The sequence below is a fragment of the Leptosomus discolor genome, chromosome 5 (genome assembly GCF_034619465.1).
Source record: "Leptosomus discolor isolate bLepDis1 chromosome 5, bLepDis1.hap2, whole genome shotgun sequence".
NCBI classification, from domain to species: Eukaryota; Metazoa; Chordata; class Aves; order Leptosomiformes; family Leptosomidae; genus Leptosomus; species Leptosomus discolor.
In genome coordinates this window covers 16505258-16529409 of record NC_141395.1, presented here as the reverse complement: position 1 = coordinate 16529409, position 24152 = coordinate 16505258, and the positions used below count along the sequence as shown (strand labels likewise).

Genomic DNA, 24152 nt, shown 5'->3' with positions numbered 1-24152 from the left:
ATTTCCAAAATCAGACACGAATTGTACTTAGAAATCTATTAAAACACTCTGTAGGGACAACAGTGTCATTTCTCTTTTAAGAATTGTGTATTTTAGAACGATGCGGAGTAGCGGTCTTGTACCTGAGTTTCCAAGTGCGGTTTTTTTGTGGTTTTTTTTGGTTTTTTAAAAAAAAAAATATTAAAACGAGCTTTGGGGCAGCCTGTATTTCTAGCTACTCCCCTTACCCTGCCCTCGCCCCTTCTCCTTCGCCCCTGCTCCGTGGCCGCGCCGGGGGCCGCCGCCCGCCGCACCGAGGACCCGCTCCCTGCCCGCCCGCGCCTCCCGCCGCAGTAGCGGCGGCCCCGGGAACAGAAAACCAACGGTGCTCGGCCGGGAACGCCAGCTCCGCCGCTCCTCCTCCTCTCCCCTCCCGCGCGGCGGAAGTGACGCGCCGGCCGGGCGCTGGGCTGCGGCGGGCGCAGCGCGGCGGCCATGGGCAGGAAGGAGCGGGGTGAGCGGCCCGGGGCGGGGGGCGGCGGGGCGCGCCCCGGCGGCGGGGCCGGGGGCGGCGGGGCGGGGAGTCCCCTCGGGGTGCCGCGGGCCTGGGTGGCGGCCGTGCCGCCTCCTCACCGCTCCGGCTTTGCTCCCAGATAAGAAGAAGTCCAAGAAGCGCCATTATGATGACGACGAAGACGATGAAGACGAAGCTCCCGGCAAGGAGTCGCAAGAGGCGGTGCCGTCCGCGGCGGGGAAGCAGGTGGAGGACAGCGGCACCAAAGTGGACGAGTACGGGGCGAAGGACTACAGGCAGCAGATGCCCCTGAAGGCCGACCACTCCTCCCGGCCCCTCTGGGTGGTACGTGCGGCCCCGGCGGTCGCCGCCTCGGGGGGCGGGCGAAGTCGCGCCCGGCGCCCTGCAGAGCCAGCGGCAGCCGCGGTTTGGGTCGAGCAAGGCGCGCTGCGGGCCTGAGCGGGCGTCCCGGCTGCTGTCGGCCTGTGCCCCGGCGGTGGGGTTTGTCGGGGAGAGCGGCAGGGACGCGGCTGTGGGGGTTTCCCCCGTGAAGAGGCTGGGACTGGGCCGCAGGCCGTCCGGCAAAGCCTGCTCCGCGCCCCGGAGCCAGGTGGGGACACCGAGCAGCCGGGTGGTGTGTGCGGGGTGGGGGGGGGAGCGTGGTCCGGGGGTTGCCCTCGGCTGCTCGCTCGGAGCGGGGCTTCCGCTGGTCCGGGGGGCGGGCGAGCGCCCGTACCGGGGCAGTCGGGCTGGGAGCAGCGTGAGGCCGCCAGCCCCTGCCTGGCAGCCGCTCGGGGGACCCAGGTGAGTCGCTGCCATCCCAGCAGCCTCCTCGGAGGTCCCCTCTGTCGGGCGTCCCTTGCTGTGGGTGGGCCGTTGACCGGACAGGGCCGCGGAACACCGTGAGCCAGATGTTCCTGTGAGGGAGGGGACGCGCCCGGTGGAAGCGCTGCTGACAGAGGTGGGAGCTGCTGTGGCAGTGACGCAGCCGCGGGGTTCGTGTGTCGGAATGAGACAGCCTGAAGACGGGGCTGGTCTCGTCTTCTGCTGGTTTTCTCTGCCCTGAGGGGGACGTCAGTTAACCTGCCCAAGGCTTGGCCCGTAGTACAAGCGTCCAGAGAGGTGGCGGTTGCCCTGCCGGCGTCTGTTACCGAGTGCTGTGGACGCACGAGTGCCGTCTTTCTTCTTCTGTTCGTTCTGTGTAAAATGAGTGAGGAGTTCTGTTTTGTTTCAGGGCAATAGGGCTGGAAGCTTGCCTCTGCTCAAGCAGTTTGCTTAGCATGAAGAAAGGAAAAACACCCCAACGTGTCAGTCTGGAAAAGCTTAATTGATCTGAGTGTGGTTTATTCTTAGTGCCATAGAAGGAACACGGACCAATGAGTGTCTGGACCCTTTCAGAAGGCAAAAGTTGTATGTTCTGTGTCTCCTTTCTTCTTGTAACTTCATTGTTAGGGCAGATGCTTTTTTTGACACCCTGTGATGCGTTACTACCTGAGTAGTGGGCCATCTCCGTATCGTAGCGGTGCTTTATAGGAAATCCCTTATCTTTCTCAACTGATGCTGTTGTGCCTTCAGCATTTCTTTTTATTTCTGTAGGCTCCTGATGGCCATATTTTTCTGGAAGCCTTTTCTCCAGTTTACAAATACGCACAGGATTTTTTGGTTGCCATTGCTGAGCCTGTGTGCAGACCAACCCACATTCACGAGTACAAGCTGACTGCTTACTCGCTGTATGCTGCTGTTAGCGTTGGCTTACAAACAAGTGACATCACAGAGTATTTACAAAAATTAAGCAAGACTGGTGTCCCGGATGGAATAATTCAGTTTATCAAGGTAAGATTATTTTACTGGTGTTGGAAATATATCACTTTCCCGATGCCTCTGCTTAGCTGATTTAGAGTTTTTTAACTATTCATTGTTTTTTACCACCTTACTCTGTTCTGTCACTGTTTCAAGAGAACAGAGGCTTTATCTTACTTTTTTACCTTTTCCATAGTATATTGCTGCACACATGCTATTTTCAAGATACATCCTGTTGGCTTATACCTTTTTAGAAAAAAAAAAGCGTACCGAGGCACCTGTGTGCGCACTCCCAGCCAGCGGGAATTGTACGTGGGGAAAGTTTCCTCCGATTTGCTCTGGGAGAAGGCTGAACGTGGGCGGCAGTCTGGAATGGCCAGATGCTATAAAACATGGCCTGCCTTACCCTGCCAGGGTGTTCTTGCAGTCTTGGAAGCGGTTTGGAATTGGGTGTGAAAACTGAATATCTGTGACTGATCTCCTGCGTGGGATGATGCGCGTGTGTCCTGAAAATACCGTTTCAGGTTTGCTCCGTAGGCGGGACAGCATTGCCAGTAAATGTGACGTGGTGCTGTCCTTCCCCAGAGACCTAAACTGCGTTGCAGCGTTTGGTCCTAAATGTAGAGTTGCTGTTTTGCGTGTTCCTAACGACTGCTCTTGTTCGTTTGTAGCTGTGTACTGTCAGCTACGGGAAGGTGAAGCTGGTACTGAAACATAACAGGTAAGTGGCTCCTTCCTTCGCCAGCCTGGCCGAGGAAGCCCCCCGAATGCACAGCTGCGCCTGAGCGAGCGCTCTCGGTAGCTGTTGAGTCCCAGCCGAGCGTAGCATCTGTCAGCGCAGGGTCACTTTCTCAGCGGTGGAAAGTGTTTAACACGTTAGTCGGTGAACTCGGTGAGGCTGTCCTGAGCCACTGCTCGTTCGCCTTACGTTTTTAAAAGTAGGTTGCAAACTTGATACTCTAGCTTGTTTCTTTATTGCTTGGACATGCAATATACCCTTAAGGGTTTTGGATAATTCTTTCACTCCTTCCTTCCTAATTTACACGAGCCTGGTCAGACAAGCTTTTCCACAGCTGTCCTTCGGTCTTGGGCACTCTGACCTGTAATCCATTAGTCAGGAAGGATAAGCACATCCGTTGGCAAGAGGCGTGTGCTTGTTGCTGGGTTGACTCTGATTTGGTTTAGACCTAGAAGGTGACGTTGGGAGGGCCCCTGAGAGGTCCGCTAGCTTGGAGCTGACCCGTTTTGTCTAAACCTGTGGTTCTGTGGCAGGGAGAGGGAAAGGAAGGAGGCAGCAGAAACCTGAAGCCTGCATCTGTACCTTGCCTGCGTTTTCTCTTTCTCCCTTTCTTTCTTTTGCAAAGGTCTCTGTTGTCTGACAGCCCTGGAGAAGCCCTGGGGCTGTGATCCGATGCTCTGCTTGTGCTGCTGCTTTTTTCAACCTGCTGCTTTGGGCAGAACTAACGCTCGTATTACCAACAGCTTTTTGTCCCCTTCCTAGGTGTTTCTGAGAAAGAGCTGTCTCCCATGCCACTTGAGACTTAAGTCTTTCTTGGCTTGTATTTTAAGTGTGATCCCCAACCAAGCGTCGCCATTACTGATGAATCACCAGGGAGAGAAACAATTTCAGGATGCACTAATTTAAATTTTTTAATCGTTCGTGTTATGGAAGTTTTGGCTTTTTTGTCCTGTGGGCTTTTTTGGTCCTGTGGGCAGGACTTCAAAACACCACATCCAGTGTTTTCACAGACTCAGTTCAGTCTCCAAAAAATTGACTTGTGTCATGTGTCACAAATAAAGACACGTAGGAGAGAGCTCTCTGGGCGGTTCTGCTGGAGCTTCCCACTCGTATTATGTTAGAGAACATTTGAGCAAAATGAATAACTGCAAAGTACGTGATGCTTTTGGTATGAGGCATCTTTTGAAAATTTTGTTTGCTATAATTTCTTTATTTTTAAATTACCGCCCCCAAAATTGGATACTTGAGAGCGCATCTGGGATAGCTTTCTATTTAAGTGTCTACGCCACTCTTCGTTTATGTTATTCAGTTGATTAGTTCATAAAAATGTTTTTCTTTGTTCTTTAATTTAGGTATTTTGTGGAAAGTACCCACCCTGATGTCATTCAGCAACTTCTGCAAGACCATGTAATTAGAGACTGTCGCCTGAGAAATGCTGAGGGCGAAGAAACAGAGCTCATTACAGAGACATTCACGAGCAAATCCGCGGTATGTTTGGGCACGTTTTAAAATTATTGGGTTAATGGTAGAAAAACTGTCGAGTAGTTGGGAGTGGTTGGTGGTCGGCAGTGGTCTGTGCCTCCTTCATGAGCCCAGCCTGCGGGGGGGAGAGGGCAGGGTGCGTCTCTAGTGAAACCCTCGGTGAAAATCCTTGTCGGGCTCTTTCAGATTGCCAAAGGCAGTGAAGGCAGCTTTGGTCCGTCAACATCATCGCAGGGAACAGATGCTCAGAATAAGCCCGATGTCCCAGCTGACTTATTTGAGTTTTATGAGCAGATGGACAAAGATGAGGAGGAGGAGGAGGAAACACAGACAGTGTCTTTCGAAGTCAAGCAGGTATGAGTGTTTTAGTCTCTGCATTTGTAGCTCTGGGGATCGTGCCCAGGACTTGCAAATATGCGTGAGAACTTAAAGTACTGCGGCTCTTTGCTTGATAGGGGAGATCACTGGAAGTCGTTAATGCTTCTTTCCTGTTACCTTCCAAAATCTTAGAATCTTCCTCTCCTGTGCAGAGGGCGGCAGACCGGGTATTGTTCCTGCCCTGCCCGCAAGGCGCAGGGCCCGCAGCCTGGAGAAAGGCTCCAGAGGCTGGCGGAGGTTCCCGTCTCTGCCGCTTAGGGTTGCTTTGTGCAAGGCAAGCGAGAATTCAGTGGAGGGCAAATCCACTTTTGGTTTCAGAGCTTGCTTTTTGCCTTTTTCTTTTTTTTTCTTTTCTTTCTGTTTTTGTTCCATTATCCATGTCAGCAGAAGGAGCTCTTGCTGGTTCTGGTTTCATAGCTTTAGAAAGGTGGTTGGAGGTTGGAGCACAGGCCCGGCTTGACCTTTGGGGGGCTTTGGTAGAATTTCTCAAGTTGTTTTTGGACTCAGTGATTCTAGTGATGCCTTACTGGGGAAAACAGGAAAAAAAAGATAAACTTGTTAGCTATTTTGTTTATTTAAAAAAACAAAACAAAACAAAACAAAAAACAACAACCAACCTCTTGGTGGTTGAATCAGCCTGCCGTTGTGGAGGAAAAACTGCGTTACCAGGGTGTGGAGATCTTCCAGATAACAGATGTGCAGCTTTGGTAGGTCTTTCTGTGTAACACACAGAACCTTTTGTGTCTGTGTCTGTTATGGAGCTCTTTGTTGCAGGACCTCAGGGTGCGGTTTAGTCACTGCCAGATAAACAACACATCTGAGATTGATGCATCATGTTCTTCCATTTGTCTAAAGAGCCCTCTAATATCAACTGTTATCTAAAATGTTTGAGAGGCACAGGGGTGATCACGAATAAAGTTTTTGGAGTAAACTTTAACTCTTGCAGACTTCATGAGCTTACAAAAACCAATGTGACTTCACATGGTACTATATAATCGGATTGTTTGTAAAGGGAAAGAAAAGAATTAATTCAGATGTGGAGAATTTACCACCTGAAGCTTTGTTTCCTTTTCAGGAGATGATTGAAGAACTTCAGAAGCGTTGTATCCATTTGGAGTACCCCTTGTTGGCAGAATATGATTTCAGAAATGATTCAGTGAATCCTGATATTAATATAGATCTGAAACCTACAGCGGTCCTCAGGCCCTATCAAGAGAAAAGCCTCAGGAAGATGTTTGGAAATGGGCGAGCCAGATCCGGTGTTATTGTGTTGCCCTGTGGTAAGTTTCTGGGTTGGCATTTAGGGGTTTTGTTCTTTATTCGCCTGTAGAAAAGTAACTTCCAAACAGGCCAGCTGCTCAGGTTTCAGACAGTAGTTGGGACTGTTCCGGGTAGCAGAATGCAGAGTCGTGTTGGTTTTCAGCAAGTGGGTGGTGAGGCTGTGATGAGGAGAGCCGGGTTGATAAAGCTGTCAGGCGTCTGCTTAACAGGGCTGCCAGTATCCCTGTAGCGGCTGCAGAACGGATTTGTGGTCATGGGAGCACGGGGTGCGTGCACTGTTCCCTCCGAGTCAGCTCTGCTGGTCTGGCAGTGAAACATCCGGCTGTTGGCGTTGGTATCGTTCGCTCCTTGGTTGGGAACAGGGAGACTGGGGGCAGCTGGGAATACGAATATGGTGTAAGGAGGGTACAAGGAAGGAAGGAGCTTGTGTGCCTCAGTTCTGGGCAGGGGATCTTGAGAAAGAGGTAAGAAATGTGCAGATTGAGACAACCTACGGGAAGCAACGGAAAAGAGAGAGAAGAGCAGACTGCCCGGCAGCGCCCTTGGTATTGGGGGCGGAGGGGGCACACGGGAGATCTGCTGAGGGCCTGAGAGAGTGCGTAAGGGATGCTGAAAGAAGCGTGAGGGAGGAATAGATTTAAGGGCTTCCTATGTGGAGGAACAAACATAGCTGGTGGGGCAGTGGGACCGATCACCTCCAGAGGAAGCTTTCTGTACCCACCTGGAATTTAACATGCTTTTGAAATTAAGAAAGCATTATAATGATTGCTTCTAATTGGCAAAGCCATTGTTTACATGATCTTCTTGAGAAAGTACAGTTAAGTGTCCAGTAGACAATCCATCTGTTTTTTTAGAAGTGAATACTCCATTTCTTTAAGGCTATTGCCGTAAAGAAACAATGAAGAATTTAGCCTTAGGTGATTTCATATCCTCTCACAGTTTTCCTTTGCTCCGCACCCCCAGTCTTTAGTGACGATCTGAGATGACTAATGAACATCACTCTTCTGCTCCTGCAGGTGCTGGCAAGTCTCTGGTGGGAGTGACGGCCGCGTGCACTGTCCGCAAGCGGTGCCTGGTCCTTGGTAATTCTGCAGTGTCTGTAGAGCAGTGGAAAGCCCAGTTCAAGATGTGGTCCACCATCGACGACAGTCAGATATGTCGGTTCACCTCTGATGCCAAAGACAAGCCCATTGGCTGTTCTATTGCTATCAGCACGTATTCCATGTTGGGGCACACGACAAAAAGATCCTGGGAAGCAGAAAGAGTAATGGAGTGGCTTAAAAGTCAGGAGTGGGGCCTTATGATACTTGATGAAGTACATACTATCCCTGGTAAGGAAATGACGTGCAAACCTTTCATGTTACATACACTGTTAATGTTACTCTGCTCTTTTAGAAGTGAGGTTTTTTTGCTGTCTTTCTCATGATTAATATAGTGAGTAAATCCATGGTTTAGGCTTTAGAGACAAGTAAACTCCCTGTTCTACTTTCTTTTTTTCTTTTTTTTCCCCTGATACCACAAAATTTAGCCAACCATTAGTTTTCTGAAACCCTTTGAATTAGACACTGTGTTTTCAATAATGGTAGTGTAAAATTCAAGTGCCTTCTTCCTTCTATGTAGGTTGATAAAGTGCTTTTAAGATACCTGAATTACATTTATGTAATTTTGCTATAGACAAATTTGAACAGGAGAGGAATTAATCTGCCTTCTTTTCTTTTGATACATAGTGGCACTGTAGGGTAGCTTTTCATATCTATTTCTGCTCAATAAAATGTGAGTAACCGTAGTGATTACTGTCCAGAAATAGCTGTTGTATTTGAAGTTACTACCTAATTGAGATCTGTACTACTGGAAAGCCATAACGTAGTATTGAAGTGTCTGTGGAATAGTCCTGGCCAAAAGTACCACCAGGATTCTGTTAGCTGCTCTACCTTGTTCTTATGAGTTCATTTGAGTATAATGTGGTATCTGCAGAAATGATGGATTTCAGAAGTCGACTTTGATGATTAACTGCCATTTTATCAAAGTAGCATGTTGCAGCCACCATTCTTTCACCTTTTTTCTTTCTTGGTTTCATAAAAATTGAGGTACAGAATCTCTTCTGTGATCTGTAGCAACACTAAAGATGAGTAATTCTGCCATATACTAGAAGCCCTGAGTGTGGCAGTCAGCCAAGAATCCTTGTGTTGTAGTTCTTTCTATGAAATCCTGTATGACCTAAACCAAGTTATGTAACCTCTGGATATATTCATTTTCTCTTGGGAAGTGGGAAATAATAACGGTGCCAGAAGGTTTACTGGGATTTTCAGATTACACTGAAGATGTAAACGAAAGCTGCAATCAGTGTGAAGTTTGCTGTAACACAGATTTGTTAGAAGTGTATCTGAAATGGAGTAAAGTGGTTTTTAAGTTGCAGTGTTTGTCTTCTAAATCCATTCGGGAAAGTAAACAGAAAATTTGTCTTGCATTTCTTAGCAAAAATGTTCAGACGTGTGCTCACTATTGTGCAAGCTCATTGTAAACTGGGGCTGACTGCTACCCTGGTCAGAGAAGACGATAAAATTGTTGACCTGAACTTCCTGATCGGACCAAAGCTCTATGAAGCCAACTGGATGGAGCTGCAGAACAGTGGCTACATTGCTAAAGTCCAGTGTGCTGAGGTGATGCTCTGCTTTTTGGTACTACTAGTGTTTATTTAGTATGGTTATAACTTTTTTTTCTTTTTAAGGAAGATGTATAAAATTGTAAATATTTGGCTGGGAAACACAGGTGCCCTTATGACTTTTCATTTACTGCATAGCTTAGGCAAGGCTGTTGCTCCTCGATGTGAACATGTGACAAATCCAGTAGCCACATGTTCTTCAGAGTGACTTCAGCACTCCTTCTCTTTGCGGGGATTGTGGTGCTTGATCGTCTGTCTCCACGTCAGCATTGGGAAAGGCGAACAGCGGTTGCGGTGTTGTAGACCTACTTCGGTGCAGTTGACATTCGTGTTGTCTGACTTGACCTCCTATCTTAAGTTTGCTTCTCTGTGGTAGCGTAACATCATGTTATGGTGAGCGTAACATCAGGTGGCGTGCTGGAAGCTCTTTTAGAGACTTCAGCTGGTAGGCAGTCTGTAGTTGTTTGAGGAAAATTTTTGTAACTCTTAAAACAAAGAAGGCTAGTAGAAAGTTTAAAAAGGTTTTAAAAAAGAAAACCCCTGCTTATTTCCGGCCTGACTTCATGAGGGTGAAAATTGAAAACATAAGACTGGATCTTACTGTTTCTTTCCAATATAATGGTGTGACCTCTGTTCTTTCCAGAGAAGTGGAAACCTTTCATGCAGGCATATTAGAATATTAAAGTAACCTTTCTGGGTCAGACTGAAGGCCTAACTTAATATCTTGTCTCTGATAACTGTCAAGGAAGCTACTTAGGGAAGAGTATAAAAACAGGGCAAACGTAACTATTACCTCTCCTGGTACTTCTCCAAGCCCTCAGTCATTTATGAACTGTACGTGGTTTCTGTGTAACCATCAGTGGGTTTCTTTTTCATGAACTGGACTGTTGGTGAATGGAACTAAATTTTAGCAGCTGCAATGTGCTGTGGTAGAGTTTTATAACTTCAGTGTCTCTTGGGTTTTTGTTGGGGCTTTTTGCTTTGTTTTTGTGGGGTTTTTTCATTGTTTGTGGGAGGTTTCTTGTGGTGGTGGTGGGGTTTTTTTGCTGTTGGTTGTTGTTGGGTTTTGGTTTTTAAACCTCTGTTGCTGGTTTCACACAATTCTTCCTGAAGGGAGAGTAACCAGTCTGCAAATTCAAACTTGACTGCTTAGGCGCTTTGGTTAATTCTGCCTTGGGAGCAGAATTCTCCTCGGTCCCTGAACTGCCCTTTAGACATTGAAAAGTGAAGCATGGGCTGCCTCTGTTCTGAATGATCTGAAAGTTCTGCAAGTTTATGTTCTTTGTGTTTTGAAATAACATTTGATGGGACTACTAAAAGCAAATAATTGAAAAAAGCAATGTGGGTGACTGATAAATAACGTCTAATACATGCAAACTGCATTGTATATTTGTTTGGATTTTTTTGACGTGTTTTCGAGAAGTAGCATCTTTAATCAACTTGTCCCACCCAGCCAAGAAGGATGTTGGGTTTGCTCTTCGAGTGCCGTTCTTTCCAGGTGGCAAGAGAGGGCAGTGCTGCTGCTCTCTGCTAAGGCAGGTCATGGTCATTGCAGGCACTGCTCTAAAAGACAACAAGTAGCACAGTTAAAAGAAGTTTAAAAAAGAGAGCAAGCCTGTTCTTTAACTATATTTTCAGAATTTTGTAATTTATAAATAATCCCTTGCCCAACTGCCATATTAAATTTTTTGGCTTGGAGTGCATGTCTTGCAAAATGTAAAAATGAGAAGACCATTGGGGTGAGAAGTAGATCTTGTCCATTTCCAAAGCCAGAAGAGAATGCAAATACAAATCAAAATATATTCAGTTTGCCATGTAGTCAGAGGCGTTGAGCAGTAGATTAATTATTTTACTACAATCAAATGTTCTGTATTCATATCTCATTCACACTTTGAAATATTCCCTTCTGATATAAGAATTTTAGATCTTTCATATAGGCAGCATACAATAACAACCAAGCCTAATCCTTGCATAAATTTACTGTTAATGTAGTCAAGGGATGAAAAAAGCCTCATCTAGCATTTAACTCACTGGAAAAAGTGTCTTGACACGAAAAAGTAGTTCTTAACAGTACAGAACAATTCGTGTTTTTTAGATAAACTCTTGTAAATTGTCACATAACTACTTCATTGGTTGGTTATGAAAGAGGATTTTCTTTGCAGTATACTGTTAATTTGGATTGTGTAATGGACATGGAGGAATAACCCATGTACAGCAGGAAGAATGTCTTCTGAATTAAATGCACCATAGATAGTGTCATTATATGCTATAGATAGTATCACTGCATTGGCATAAACTTTTAGACTTCATAATATCTTGGTTTTTCATGCTACAGTAGAGAAAATATCTCAGTAAGCCTCGGCTTGTGCAGTACTGTGATATGTATTTGCATAATTAAAAAATTGCTTAGGGAAACGTATTGGAAACTTCTCATCAACCCTGGTGTTTTGAAGGTTGGAGACTCAATAGCTGTTAAAATAAAGGTCACTCCTGTGTGGGTATACGAAAAAAGATAGGTAAATTTGTTCTGCAATGAAGACTAAATGTGTCTCTAAGCTTTCAGAATATGGATGAAAACAAACTTTTACGGAAAAAGCTTTGACTGTTGTGACAGGGCGATTACACACACGGTTCATTCCCTTAATTATTGCTCTGTAAAAAGTAGTAACATTCAGTAAAATTATTAAGTATGAGACATAAAGGAAATATCTTCCAGTCCTGCTGCCTATTTCTGTTATGGATCTCACTGCTAAAGCGTTTTGGAAGGCCAGATTATTAATGAGGTTAAACAGTTTGGCAGTGCTGGAGACTACACCAACCAGTAGCTTTCGATTTGGTACAGAAATTAACTGTGTTAAAGTTTGTGGCCTGCACTACAGAGAAAGTTATAATGCATTATCATCCCCCCGATATCTTTTCAATTCCCATGAAAATAAAATAAATAAATAATGGAGGATTACTTTGTGGTGTGTGTATGTTTTCTAATTCTAGGTTTGGTGCCCAATGTCACCTGAATTTTATAGAGAATATGTAGCTATCAAAACAAAGAAACGGATATTGCTGTACACCATGAACCCAAATAAATTCAGAGCTTGCCAGTTCCTGATTAAGTTTCATGAGCGACGGAATGATAAAATCATCGTATTTGCTGACAACGTGTTTGCACTGAAGGAGTATGCAATCAGACTTGGGAAGTAAGTGGTCATAACCAACAATGGCATTGTTGTTTCCTCCTTCCTGGAAAATTGCCTTATAATCTCTCAGCTTTCAGTAGTCTTTAGATATTTTGTACAATACTTTGATTTAACTCCAGTCCTCCTATATAAAAAGGAACTTGCAGGGTATTTTTTTGATGGATTTTATTAGCATCGCAACATTATTTTGGTGTAGAACTGTTTAAAAAGAACCTCTGTTTAGCATTTGTCTTAGAGAAGTTTTCTTCCAAGATTTCTGTGAAAGATTGTTGTTATTTCTCCATCCATTTTGTTGTTATTAAAAGCCAGCAGAAAAATTAGGGGCTTTAGAAAATATCACTAGAACTGTTTCTTTAATGGACAGTAGCTTCCCTTGTCTCTCTGAGGCAAAGGTTTTCAAATATACACTGTAGATCTTTCAGGATCTTTTGGGACCCAGGACATTCCTCTTCAGATACTCAAAAGATCTTATCTAAAAAACCTAAGACAAACTTTTGGGGGATCTGTGCTGTACTCGTGCACTGCCTGGAGCTACTTCAGTCATTTAATAAATGAAAGGGTATTGCTCTCATGAGCTCCTCAGCTGCCTGAAAGGACTGTAACATGAGTGCAGTTACGGAAAGTTTTACGAATGGAGTTTAACGAGGGATTAGCATCGTGTGTTTGTAGGGTTTGGGGAGGAATGATCAGGGAGAGTGTTTGCGAGGATGAGACATAGAGCAGTTATTGGGGAAAATAAGCATAGAAGTGGCCTCATCCTTTCTTTGACAAACCCAAATAATGCTTTGCTGGAAGCTATGGGACATTTGACTGCATATGGTTTCATGACTAGGAACTTCGGCAGTACTTCGTACCAAAACCATGAACAAGCCTTACACTTTCCAAAATTCATGGTTAGTTTTGACTGTAGTTTAACAGCCATGTTGTGCTGGCTTGCTGTGACATCAAATAGTAAGCAGAGCTAATGGTGCTGGAAGAATTCCAACACCCGTGGTCTCTTTCATCATTTTTTTAATCTGTCTGGACAGAGATTAGCTGTAATGATGCCTCTGGAATGTCTCTAGCAGTGTTCAGCGCACCACAGAAAAAGCCTTTTCAGAGGCGATGCTAGGAGGGGTGCTTGCTAAGCAGCACAGCAGTTGTTAAATGCGGTAGATGCTGTAGAGGCATGGCAGGAAAACCAGTTGAAGAAATACTAGGTGCTTGCTTTTCATGTTCTTGAGTGAATTCTCCATTCCTAACATCATATATGGAGCTCCGGGTTCTATGGCTGTCAGTGTTAGAAAGAAAGGAGGCTTGCGGTGCTGGGTAAAGGTGAGGGAGTCTTTAACCAGAGAATTTTCTGTCATAGTTTGCTCTGAGTGCGCTGAAACAAAGGGAGCTGTTGGTCTGGCTGGGGCAGGAGTTAACATGGGTAAGGAGGGGTGAGCAGCCCAGCGGGTACAGTGGTGGTGGCCGCCGAGGCTGTCTGCCCGGCCAGTGCTGGCCCAGCAGGAGGACGGTTCCCACTGCACTCCTCATGACCCGATTCGAACGCGTAGGGTGGGCGGGCTCCTGAATGGAGGGAGAGGTGGCTGTTGTCTGGCTGTCTCTGCCAGCTCCTCCCTGACCCCCCGTTTCCCTTGGTACCGGCAGGGAAAGACCATGCACATGACAGGAATTATTTTGACTATACTTTTTGGGGCCACAGAATTCAAATTTGCTTAACCAGCTTTTACCCTGTCATCCAGTATAGTATAGCTCATGTGCTGACTGGTTTTTACTGGTGTTACTAGTGTGTTTAAGTCACTGTTTCTGAAGGACTGTGCCTCCGTGGTTTCAACATTTATGTCAGTTAATGGAAGAGGGATCTGTCTTTGCAAATCCCTCAAATATCTTTTTGCAGTGAGGAAAAGAAGTCATTTTAAAAAAGTCAGTCTAGCATTGGATGTTCTAGCTTCAGGAAGGTGCTCAGATAGTGTTAATAAATCATGGTCAAGTAGGATCTGGAGGGGTTAAAATGGGGGATTGGTAGCCAGGACTTCTAGGTTATTCTGTTAACAAAAAGTGTGTTTGAACCTCTTCTTCATGACTAAGAAACAGAAGGCTCACAAATGCTTTAGTTTCAGTTTTAATCTTCCATTTAAGTTTTGTTGGGGATTAAAATCATCACAATTTAAATATTAAATGAAATTTAAAATAACACTTAAAATACTACTGAGTGCTACCAATTGAATAATAATGGTATTGTTTCACAGTTGACTCATTTGCCACTCCCATTTTTTAGCTGTGTTTTTCTAAAAATCTGGTTAAGTGTGCTAAACATAAGAATTAAGAGGTGACTAGGATTGTTTGGTTAAAAGAAAAACTAGAATGAACTTTGTAGCAAAGAAAGCAAGAGGAGCCAATGCACAGGAATTAGTTGATAAGAACAGAAAACCTTAGTACTGTGCACTGCATGTTTATGTCCAGCTTCCACCCATGTATGTGCAATGTTAAAAGTTAAATGAAACATTTGAGATTGGTTCCTTGTGGTAGAAATAATGCATGGAAGTGTGAACAAAATAGAAATTGTAGAACCTGATTCATGTTACTTGGAGATGCTTGTTAACCAGCATTTGGAAAAGCAGTGCAACAGATGGAAAAGCAGTGGCTATGCCCTCCTGCATGCCTTGCATTTTTTATGTGGGCTTTGCTGTTTCTAGCTTTCTTTTCTTTTTCTTTTTCTTTTTTTTTTTTTTTTTGTTTTTCCTTTTTTTAAATTCTGCTTGGGCAGGAAGACAACAGCCAGACTCTAAAGAGAATCTTGGAAAATTCATAGTAGCCCAAGTTACTCATGAAGTCTATGGGTGACTGAGAGTTGGTGTGAGCCTTCTGGATTGCGATAGTAAATGTTCGTTAAGGTGATTCATTGTCAAACGTTAGAAGCCGTAGGTGGAGTGCCACTGTGAGCCGCTCGTGGCCATGGAGCATTTGGGACCTTGTTCTCATTGCAGTAGGTCCAGAAGGTATTAGGAGGGGCAAGAGGTTAGCTTCAAAAGCAAAAATAGTTTTCCCAGAACAGCATCCAGCAGTCAGCTTGTGACACTCGGCATATCACTGATAGAGAAGCCTGGATTTTCAAATGTTTAAATAGGAAGCAAAGGTTGCAGCTGTCAATGTGCTAACGCAGTAGATTTGAGGGGAAAAAAAAATCTCTTATTTTAACAGCTGCCTTCAGTCTTTCATGTAGGCTTAGCAAATGTGTTCAGTCTGTTGATCTACAGCTTCATTGGTGCACATAATTGCAAAACATTTATAACTGTCAGAATTTGTTTCTGGCAGACTGGGTTGCTGCAGAGGGTTCCACCATCAACTGGGTAGCTGCCATAAAGAGCTAAACCAGCTAAAAGTAAACTGTAGGCTGTACCAAAATCTGTTTTGTTTTTATATCAGTTTGAATGTGTACTGCGCTCCCTTAGTACCTCGTAAGAAATGATTGAGAAATCTTGATTTCATTTGCGTATGTTCCATTCTTTTCAGACCCTATATATATGGTCCTACTGCACAAGGAGAAAGAATGCAAATTCTACAAAACTTCAAACACAATCCAAAAATCAATACTATTTTCATTTCCAAGGTAAGTGAGGACATTCAGTGTGTCCTCGTACCTATCCTCAGGGTGAACGTTATTTAAGAGTGAGATATACACGTCTTGTGCATTTGCACCTTTGTATCACAGCTCACAAAGGTGTGCTTGGTATTAAGTCTTTGTTGATGGTATATGGAAATCAGATTCTGCTCAGAGGCTGCTTCTCTGTTACAGGTAGGTGACACATCCTTCGATCTGCCAGAAGCCAATGTTCTGATTCAGATTTCGTCCCATGGTGGGTCTCGAAGACAGGAGGCTCAAAGACTGGGACGAGTGCTGAGAGCCAAAAAAGGTAAATGAGGTGGTTGTTGGGCTCTGGGCCTTGGATCATAGAACTGCAAAGAAACTGGATGTTCATAAAATTTCTTTATATTATCCTTGGATTATGTTTTAGTCAAAGAAAATATATGCCTATGCACCACTGAGTGAAAACAAAGCATTTTCTTGGTCAGAAAAGCTTTGTGTTGGGAAAACTTCCAAAGGACAAAAAAAAAGCTGAAGGAAAATGAACTTTTTGTTCTTTGGTGGTTCTTTCTCTTTTTCATTCCTTAATACTTTCTGCAACATGAAATCATTTTTTAAAAAAGATCATAGTATTGCTCTAAAAAACAAGTATCTAGAAAGCACATTTTTGATAACTGCAGTTTACTTTCTTTTAAAAACGGGATTTCATTTCCAACTAGTTGCATTTTTCCAAAACATAACCAAGGAGCTTTCTGTTTAGAAAAATTATCTTAAAGCACTTTCTACTCGCACAGAAGATCTGTATGCTTATGTGCAGTTTGTGCTTGTTAGGGCTAAGGCTTTGTTTGAAAATGCATACAAAACCTACGTTAGTGAATTAACAAAGTCAGAGTGAAACTTTGGGTTTTAAAGGAGAACTCAGTGCCATTTGGGTAATAAGGACTAAGTTTAAAAAAAATAAATTGTACGCAGCCTGGTATATCCTGGGCTTCAAGTATCCCTATGAATTCTTAGCTGAGTATCTTTGTCTCACCTTCTTTAGTGCAAAAGCACTGCAAACTCCGGTTTACATTGATAAAACTTTTCCGTTGTCTTTTTCTATTGAGCTTTTTTGACGTGTGTTGCAATCCTTGCTCTTGACTTTTTACTCTTTACATAATACACTTAAAAGTAATTTTGTCTTACCTGGTGTAATAAACAGGTCCTTCTCAGAGCACCAGTGTAATTGTGTTAGTCTACATTCTTTCCGTTTTTTCCTTTTCACCCATTCTCAAGTTAGTAAGAACGAGAGTAGGAATTTCCATGCTGTGTACTTTGTCAATCAGTTTATGTAAGGTCTGGGTGCAGCTAAACTTTGTGAACTGTTTTTGTAGAAAGACAACTTATTTGAACACCTGTTTTCGGTATTCACTCCTTTTTTGTTCTTGCTTGCAGTGTTCCAAATGGAACTAATTGCTCAGTGTCTTTATCTCCTAGGCATGGTTGCGGAGGAATACAATGCCTTTTTTTATTCTCTTGTATCCCAAGACACTCAGGAAATGGCATATTCAACGAAGCGACAACGGTTTCTTGTAGATCAAGGTTATAGCTTCAAGGTAACTTGTCCCTTCTGTTTATTATACTCGTGGCCTAAGAATATGAGTTTCATATTCTTTCATGTTAGTATTAGGTCAAATACTTGAGAATTCCGGTTGTGAAATGTATTAATTAAGGTTTTGCTCACAAACAAGAACTGTTCCAGTATTGTTTTATCATCTGTGTTACTGTGAGGGTAGATGCAAGCAGCTTAGCACAGCTTCTGGGAAGGTAAGTATTCTAACTTCAAACCGAGCACTCGGTGGGGAGTGCAGCAGGATGTTACTTGCATGGTTGGTTTATGCTCATGCTGTTCAGTTGTCCATCCGTGCAGGCCTCCTGTTACACGTTACCATACTGGTTGTGCATAAAGCATTGTTTGTTGATAGGTGTTCGTGTCGTAGCAGCCAGCAGCAATTCTGAAAACTTCCAAAACATCACAAGTCACAAATAATTTCCAAAGAACTCCAGTCTCAGACCAGTATTTCACTACAGGGAGAAAATCTTTTTCCTTGTGGCTAAAGAGAACATACAACAGGCAGGATTCATCCGTCCTACATTCATACATCTGACTCTGGGAATTGTAAAGTTAGGTGTCTGAAGTGTCTAGCAACCCATTCTAAAAGAAAGACTTTTCAGGGACCCTTGTCCACACGCTAATCTTGTGCACCATTTCCACAATGCTGTCCAAAGCCTGCAGTGGTACGGAAGATCAGTCAGGATGCAGACATGTTGGTACAGCGGCTCTGTGTTAGCAGAAACTGTTCTGGCTAATAGAGGTCTTCAGACTGTGCTTATTTAGCCTCCAATGACAGTTCAATTCTCCTCCTGTAATTTTCTCTGCAGGGAATGAAGTATATCACCAAAATCACTAGTTTGATTAAGAAATTACAGAATTTACTGCAGGAAAAGACTGTTACTGCAGAGTAGAAATCTTCCTAACTACAACTAAAGCATACTCCTCAAACTAGAGAGCATTTTCAGTGTTGACAATGTAAGAGCCATGACTTGAAAGTTAGAAGTTTCCCCTGAAGTCACTTTTGTAAAGGACTGAATGCTGTCTCATTTCTCCAGACATACTTGAAAGTTGATCACCCCTTGGACTTCAGTTTATGTTGTCTTCTTCCAAAAGTAAAATCTCATTTCACCAAAGCTCCTCTATTTTATAGATTTCACTGTGTACCTCATTTATTTTTCTTCTAATCCATGGGCTGTCCCATATACTCATCTATTGGGTTGTTAAAGGCAACAGAGTGTCATGATAGCTGTTGCTTTTAGGTTAAATTATTCCTTTACAAAACTGGAGTTTACCAATAAGAAACGTTGCTGAGAAGAAGAGTAAAAGATAAGGCTCCCGTGTCTGTCTGCAGAGAAAAAGCTCAGCGTATAGCATTAACGGAGTCATGCAAGGGGTGCACGAGGGGCAAGGGCAAGCAGCCTCTGCTGGGCTGCCCTTGGAGCTTAGCTAGTTAAGAGCTTTTCCGCATGAGGCGTACATGCAGTACGGGACATCCCTGTGGGTAAAACCTCTCTGAGCTGCAGCTACGCTGAAGTAAATAATTGCTCTGTAATCGCTGGCCTGTTAAGGAGAGCTTTAGGGGGCTCCTTACACCGAAACAGACTGTCACAGTCTTTATCGGTAAAAACTTTGTTTTGCTTTGTAGTGAATGTGTTTTGACAAAACTGTAGATCAGTGCTAAGCTGCAGCTAATTACAGCAAATGCATCTATGTGGCTATAGCCAAGGAGATTAGAGAAATCCTTTTACTTATATTTGAATGCCTTGGGTTTTGGAACTAAGAAAAAGGCTAAAATAGAGGGATTTTATTTTGCAAGGAAGACCTAGTCCTAGGAGTTTTGGTGTGATATGGGGAAAAAAAAAGCAGTGCAAGTGGCAGCTGAGTATCTGGAGCAACATTTTAGCTGACGGGTACTGGAATGTTCTTTATTTGCAGTTTAGGAACAAAATGGTAGAATATCTGTTTTCTTCTGTTGCCAGCCTTAGTCATAGCTGGCATCAAAGGATAATAGGGCTGGCAGAAACTTCCAAGAAACCATCTATTTTGTTTCTTCATTCCAAGGCAAGATGAACTGTGTATGTGTCATTCCCAGCACACATTTACCTTCTTATTCTTCCAAATATGGAGACTCTACCTCATCTTTAGGTAATTATTTCAGTGCTGATGTTCCTTCAGAGGTTTTGTTCCTAATGCCTAAATTACTAAAAATTCATTACTCCTTTTAAAAGGGTAACAGTTTTCATAGTTTTTTCCTAGGACTTACTTTCTTCTCACCATCTCTCAATAGCTCCATTCTCTGCCTTGCATCAAAAAGAGGGCTGAAATATTTTTTCACTAAATCACTTACTTTGTCTTTGCTTCTTAAATAGGAGCCTTGTCATCACAATTTACTGCTTGGAGTGTATTTATCTAGTGGGGTTTTTTTAGTTAGCTAACCATAGTTTAGTTATTTACTGTATTGTGGTTTTATTTAGAGGCTGAATGCAGGATATATTACATTTTAAACCAATAGCAGAACTCCTTACTACATCAGAGAATTGGGGATAACTTCAAACTTGGCATCTGTTGAACAGCTTAAAAAAATGATGATGCAGTGGGAGTTATTTCTGTTCTATGAGTCACGTTAGCACTGTTTTGCAACCACAACAGGAAACAGGCTAATGCAATTTAAAATTGCTTTTCATGACTCCTTTTTCTTTATTCTTGAGATGATCATGTGCTTCTAAATAAACAAGAAAGGGGACCACAGTGTTCTGTAGCCCTATATAGTGGGACAGGTTGCTTCCCTGAATGGATTCTTAAAGCTAGGACATTCTCAGAAAGACATAGAATCACAGCATGGTTTGGGTTGGAAGGGACCTTAAAGATCATCTGGTTCCAACCCCACCTTCCACCAGACCAGGTTGCTCAAAGCCCCGTCCGACATTGTCTTGAACACTGCCAGGGAGGGGGCAGCCACAGCTTCTCTGGGCAACCTGTGCCAGTGCCTCACCACCCTCACAGTGAAGAACCTATTCCCAATATCTAATCTAAATCTCCCCTCTTTCAGTTTGAAACTGTTACCCCTCATCCTATCACTACCCTCCCTGATCAAGAGTCCCTCCCCACCTTTCCTGTAGGCCCCCTTTAAGTACCAGAAGGCTGCTATAAGGTCTCCCCGGAGCCTTCTCTTCTCCAGCCTGAACAACCCCAGCTCTCTCAGCCTGGCCTCACAGGGGAGGTGCTCCAGCTCCCTCATTATCTTTGTGGCCTCCTCTGGACCTGCTCAAGCAGGTCCATGTCTTCCTTGTGCTGGGGGCCCAAGAGCTGAATGCAGCACTGCTGGTGGGGTATCAACAGAATGGAGTAGAGGGGCAGAATCACCTCCCCCGACCTGCTGGCCACGCTTCTCTTGATGCAGCCCAGGATGCGATTGGCTTTATGGGCTGCGAGCGCAAGTTGCTGGCTCATGTTCAGTTTTTCATCCAGCAGCACCCCCAAGTTCTTTCCTGCAGGGCTGCTCTCGATCCATTTTCCGCCCAGCCTGTATTTCCCGTGGACTTGTGCACTTTCAGGTTCCTTAGGTGGCCTCAAATCTGTTCTCCTACAGCGAGTGGTTCTTCATTCTGCCAGCCCCTGCCTTTGCCTTCTGTGACTTGGGCAGTGTGGCTGGAGCACTTGCCGGTGAAGACTGAGGAAAAAGAGTCGTCGAGTACCTCAGCCTTCTCTTTATCCTGGGTCTCTCCATCTCCCATTTCCTTCTGGAAAGGGCCCACACATTATTCCTAATCTTCCTTTTATCACCAGCATAGCTATAGAAGTTTTTCTCGTTGCACTTGATGTCCCTGGCCAGATTTAATTCTGTCAGGGCCTTGGCCATCCTAACCTGATCACTGGCTGCCCAGACAATTTCTCTAATATTCCTCCCAGGCTACCTGTCCTTGCTTCCACCTGCTGTAGGCTTCATTTTTTTGAGTTGGTCCAGGAGCTCCTTGTTCATCCATGCAGGCCTCCTGGCGTTTTTCCCTGACTTCCTCTTTGTCGGGATGCATCAATCCCGAGCTTGGCGGAGGTGATCCTTCAATATTAAACAGCTTTCTTGGGCCCCTCTTCCCTCCAGGGCTTTATCCCATGGTACTCTGCCAAGCAGGTTCCTGAAGAGGCCAAAGTCTGCTCTCCTGATGTCCAGGGTAGCGAGCTTGCGGTGCACCCTCCTCACTGCCATAAGGATCTTGAACTCCACCATTTCACAGTCACTGCAGCCAAGGCTGTCCTTGAGCTTCCCATTCCCTACCAGCCCCTCCTTGCTGGTGAGAACAGGTCCAGCATAGCACCTCTCCTCGTTGGCTCCTGTGTCACTTGAAGAAGGAAGTTAATCAACACATTCCAGGAACCTCCTGTATTGCTTATGCCCTGCTGTGTTGTCCCTCCAACAGATATTGGGGGGTGGTTGAAGTCCCCTGTGAGGACCAGGCCCTGTGAACATGAGGCTGCTCCTGTCTGTGTGTAGAGGGTCTCATCTACTTGGTCTTCCTGGTCGGACATCCATTTTTGGGTTACAAATTGCTGTTGCCAGCAGCCCACAACACTGATTATTCATTCTAGTGTTTCACCACTGTGTTTTTCAAAAACAGTACTTTGTGTCTAATGTGGATTTGTTTTGCCTTAAGCTGTATTTATATTGTTTTATCAGTCTTTGTGATCAGATCAAGCCCAGATTACTGAGGTAATTTGTTTCTAATTGTGTTGACTCGAGAGAAGCTGAAAAAGGAAGATGAGGAGGGGAAACACTACATAATAAAGGGAAATGGCTGAATTAGAATGTCTTTCTCGACACCTTTTCAAGTTGGAAACATAATGGAAAAACTGACATTCTCATGTATAAATGTGCGTTTACCAGAATGCATTTAACTGCAGGAAAAGTTCCTGTGAAATTTTCAAAATATATCTAAAGAAGAAAGCAAGCTGCTTTTTTGTAAAGCTTTGTAACAGAAACTTGAGAGCTTTTCAGTTCTTCAGAAGAGGTTTTTCAGCTAATGGAGTACATGGCACCACGTTGCCAGTAGATGGCATGTGCCCTGCATCCATGGTTATCGAATGAATTACTAAGAATCTCAAAGAGAACAGACTACAGCAAAGTTACCTTGTGTCTAAGTACCCAAACGTGGCAAGAGTCCTTTTGCTCTGCTGCTGCTGTTTTGTTGCAGGTTGCCGCACTGTCTCAACTGATCATACATCTCAATGTTAGGGGGGTTTTCCCTTACTCCTCGATGTTTATGGTAAAATTCTCAGGGTCTGGAAAGCCTAGTGGATTATTTTTGTTAAATATAAAGTACTAGTTCTTAAACCAGACAAATCTAGAGCCCGCAGCATGAAGCTAACCTTGCAGGAAGTTGAATATGCATCTGAGCTGTTACGTGCTTTGGTCAGATTCTTGGTCAAGCTGGTATGGACAGTGTTTGGCTGACGTGTCCAGGGCTTTTGTTTTCTTTTTTCTTTTTTTTTTTTTTGTTTTTTTTTGTTTTTTTGTTTTTTGTTTGTTTGTTTTCCCAAAAGTATGTGTTTTGCATTTCCAGCTAGAATATAACAAGGGATGTGTGCGTGTATATATATGTACACCACTTAGCAAGATTTTATATATGTCTGTGCTATGCATAGTGTTAAGCTGTTTAGACCACTAATAACAGTTGAAGGCAGTTCCAAAAGGATATGGAATCAGAAATTCTGGTCTTGGTTTTGAATAGCTAGCAGTGAGGAGCAAGAGCCCTCACCTTGTACTGTGCTCTGTTTCGTAGGTAATTACAAAGCTTGCAGGTATGGAAGAAGAAGAACTTTCATTTTCATCCAAAGAAGAACAGCAGCAGCTTCTCCAGAAAGTCCTGCAAGCATCTGACTTGGATGCTGAGGAGGAAGTAGTTGCTGGAGAATATGGTTCAAAGTCAGCTCAGGTAATAAAGAATACTTTGGAAAAGATGACCACAAATGGAACAGAACTGGACGATTCCATTTTAATTCTAAATGTGATGCCATCATTGACGCCCTAATGTCTTTGTGAAGTGTTGGAGAACAGATTTATTTTTTTAAGCCACATTAGCACTTAGCTGTTTGAGTAATTCACTCGTTGAGCACTAGAAAGAAGTTAGGCATGGAATTCATGTCCTTCTCCATCGTATTTGATGGAGAAGATGACTGATCTATTGTTACAAATTTTGAAGTAAATCTTCTAAGTCACAAGCAATGAAAATACTGTAAAATGTTTTTAAGATACACATATGTCACACACTTTTGTGGTGGCACTGTGCTCCTTGAATCATGCCCTGATTTCCTCATGCCCAGAAGGCAGAAGCATAAGGGCCACTTTTGTTCATTTTCAAGAGAAGTACTGTTAGTGTACATAGTAGTTTGACATTTTCAGTAGCAGATATAAGAAAAATAGCTAGCCTGTAACATTGATTGATATGTAAGTTAAAGTCAAGCTACAATGTGGAAATTAATTTTTTAGAGTTAATTTTTAGCTAAATGGCATTGTGCTGAAATGCATTAGGAATTCCCACACTAAGGTACCTTTCCATGTTAAACCTTACGATGTTTGTATACTTGTGGTGAGTAGCAGACAGTGACTTTCTTTGTAGAAATTCTTCTTAAGGAAAAAACTTGGAAGGCTTTTTGGCATTAAGGTCCCTAAATGAACAGTGCTGCCCAGCAGCCAGTGGGCATCAGCAGGTCAGCGTTGGTCTATCTAATCACACACTGAGCGTGTGTTTTTCCTCCCCTTACTTCCAGGTGTCACGTCGTACGGGCACAATGAGCTCTATGTCAGGAGCAGATGATACGGTTTACATGGAATACCACTCTTCACGGAGTAAGGCCTCTTCAAATAAGCACATCCATCCACTGTTTAAACGCTTCCGGAAATGATGTCCTCCATGTGTGCATTTTGTTAAAACTGTGGATCCATGTACCCGTTGCCATAACT

The 24152-nt window shown here is 43.8% G+C and overlaps 1 protein-coding gene across 4 annotated transcripts; it reads left to right on the top strand.

The window, feature by feature from the left end:
• Positions 1-459: 459 nt before the first annotated feature.
• On the top strand, positions 460-24133 carry ERCC3 (ERCC excision repair 3, TFIIH core complex helicase subunit). 4 transcript variants are annotated; one of them, XM_086466194.1, is made up of 15 exons: positions 460-493; positions 633-838; positions 2090-2326; positions 2965-3014; positions 4385-4520; positions 4701-4868; positions 5968-6172; positions 7190-7504; positions 8649-8833; positions 11827-12029; positions 15531-15627; positions 15814-15931; positions 17080-17198; positions 22972-23124; positions 23960-24133. In XM_086466194.1, the coding sequence occupies exons 1-15, from the start codon at positions 475-477 to the stop codon at positions 24092-24094; spliced, it is 2346 nt and encodes a 781-aa protein (XP_086322320.1). In that variant the 5' UTR covers positions 460-474; the 3' UTR covers positions 24095-24133. The 4 variants fall into 4 exon arrangements, with proteins under 4 accessions (XP_086322320.1, XP_086322321.1, XP_086322319.1 ...); XM_086466195.1 differs by having other exon boundaries at positions 475-507; positions 638-838; XM_086466193.1 differs by having other exon boundaries at positions 475-514.
• Positions 24134-24152: the final 19 nt, after the last annotated feature.

Excerpts from the sequence above, each read along its gene's own strand:
- ERCC3 (XM_086466192.1), top strand. The coding sequence starts at position 475 with ATGGGCAGGAAGGAGCGGGGTGAGCGGCCCGGGGCGGGGG. Across the intron at positions 8,834-11,826 it reads CTAAAGTCCAGTGTGCTGAG|GTTTGGTGCCCAATGTCACC; the intron begins GTGATGCTCTGC and ends TTCTAATTCTAG. Across the intron at positions 15,628-15,813 it reads ATACTATTTTCATTTCCAAG|GTAGGTGACACATCCTTCGA; the intron begins GTAAGTGAGGAC and ends TCTCTGTTACAG.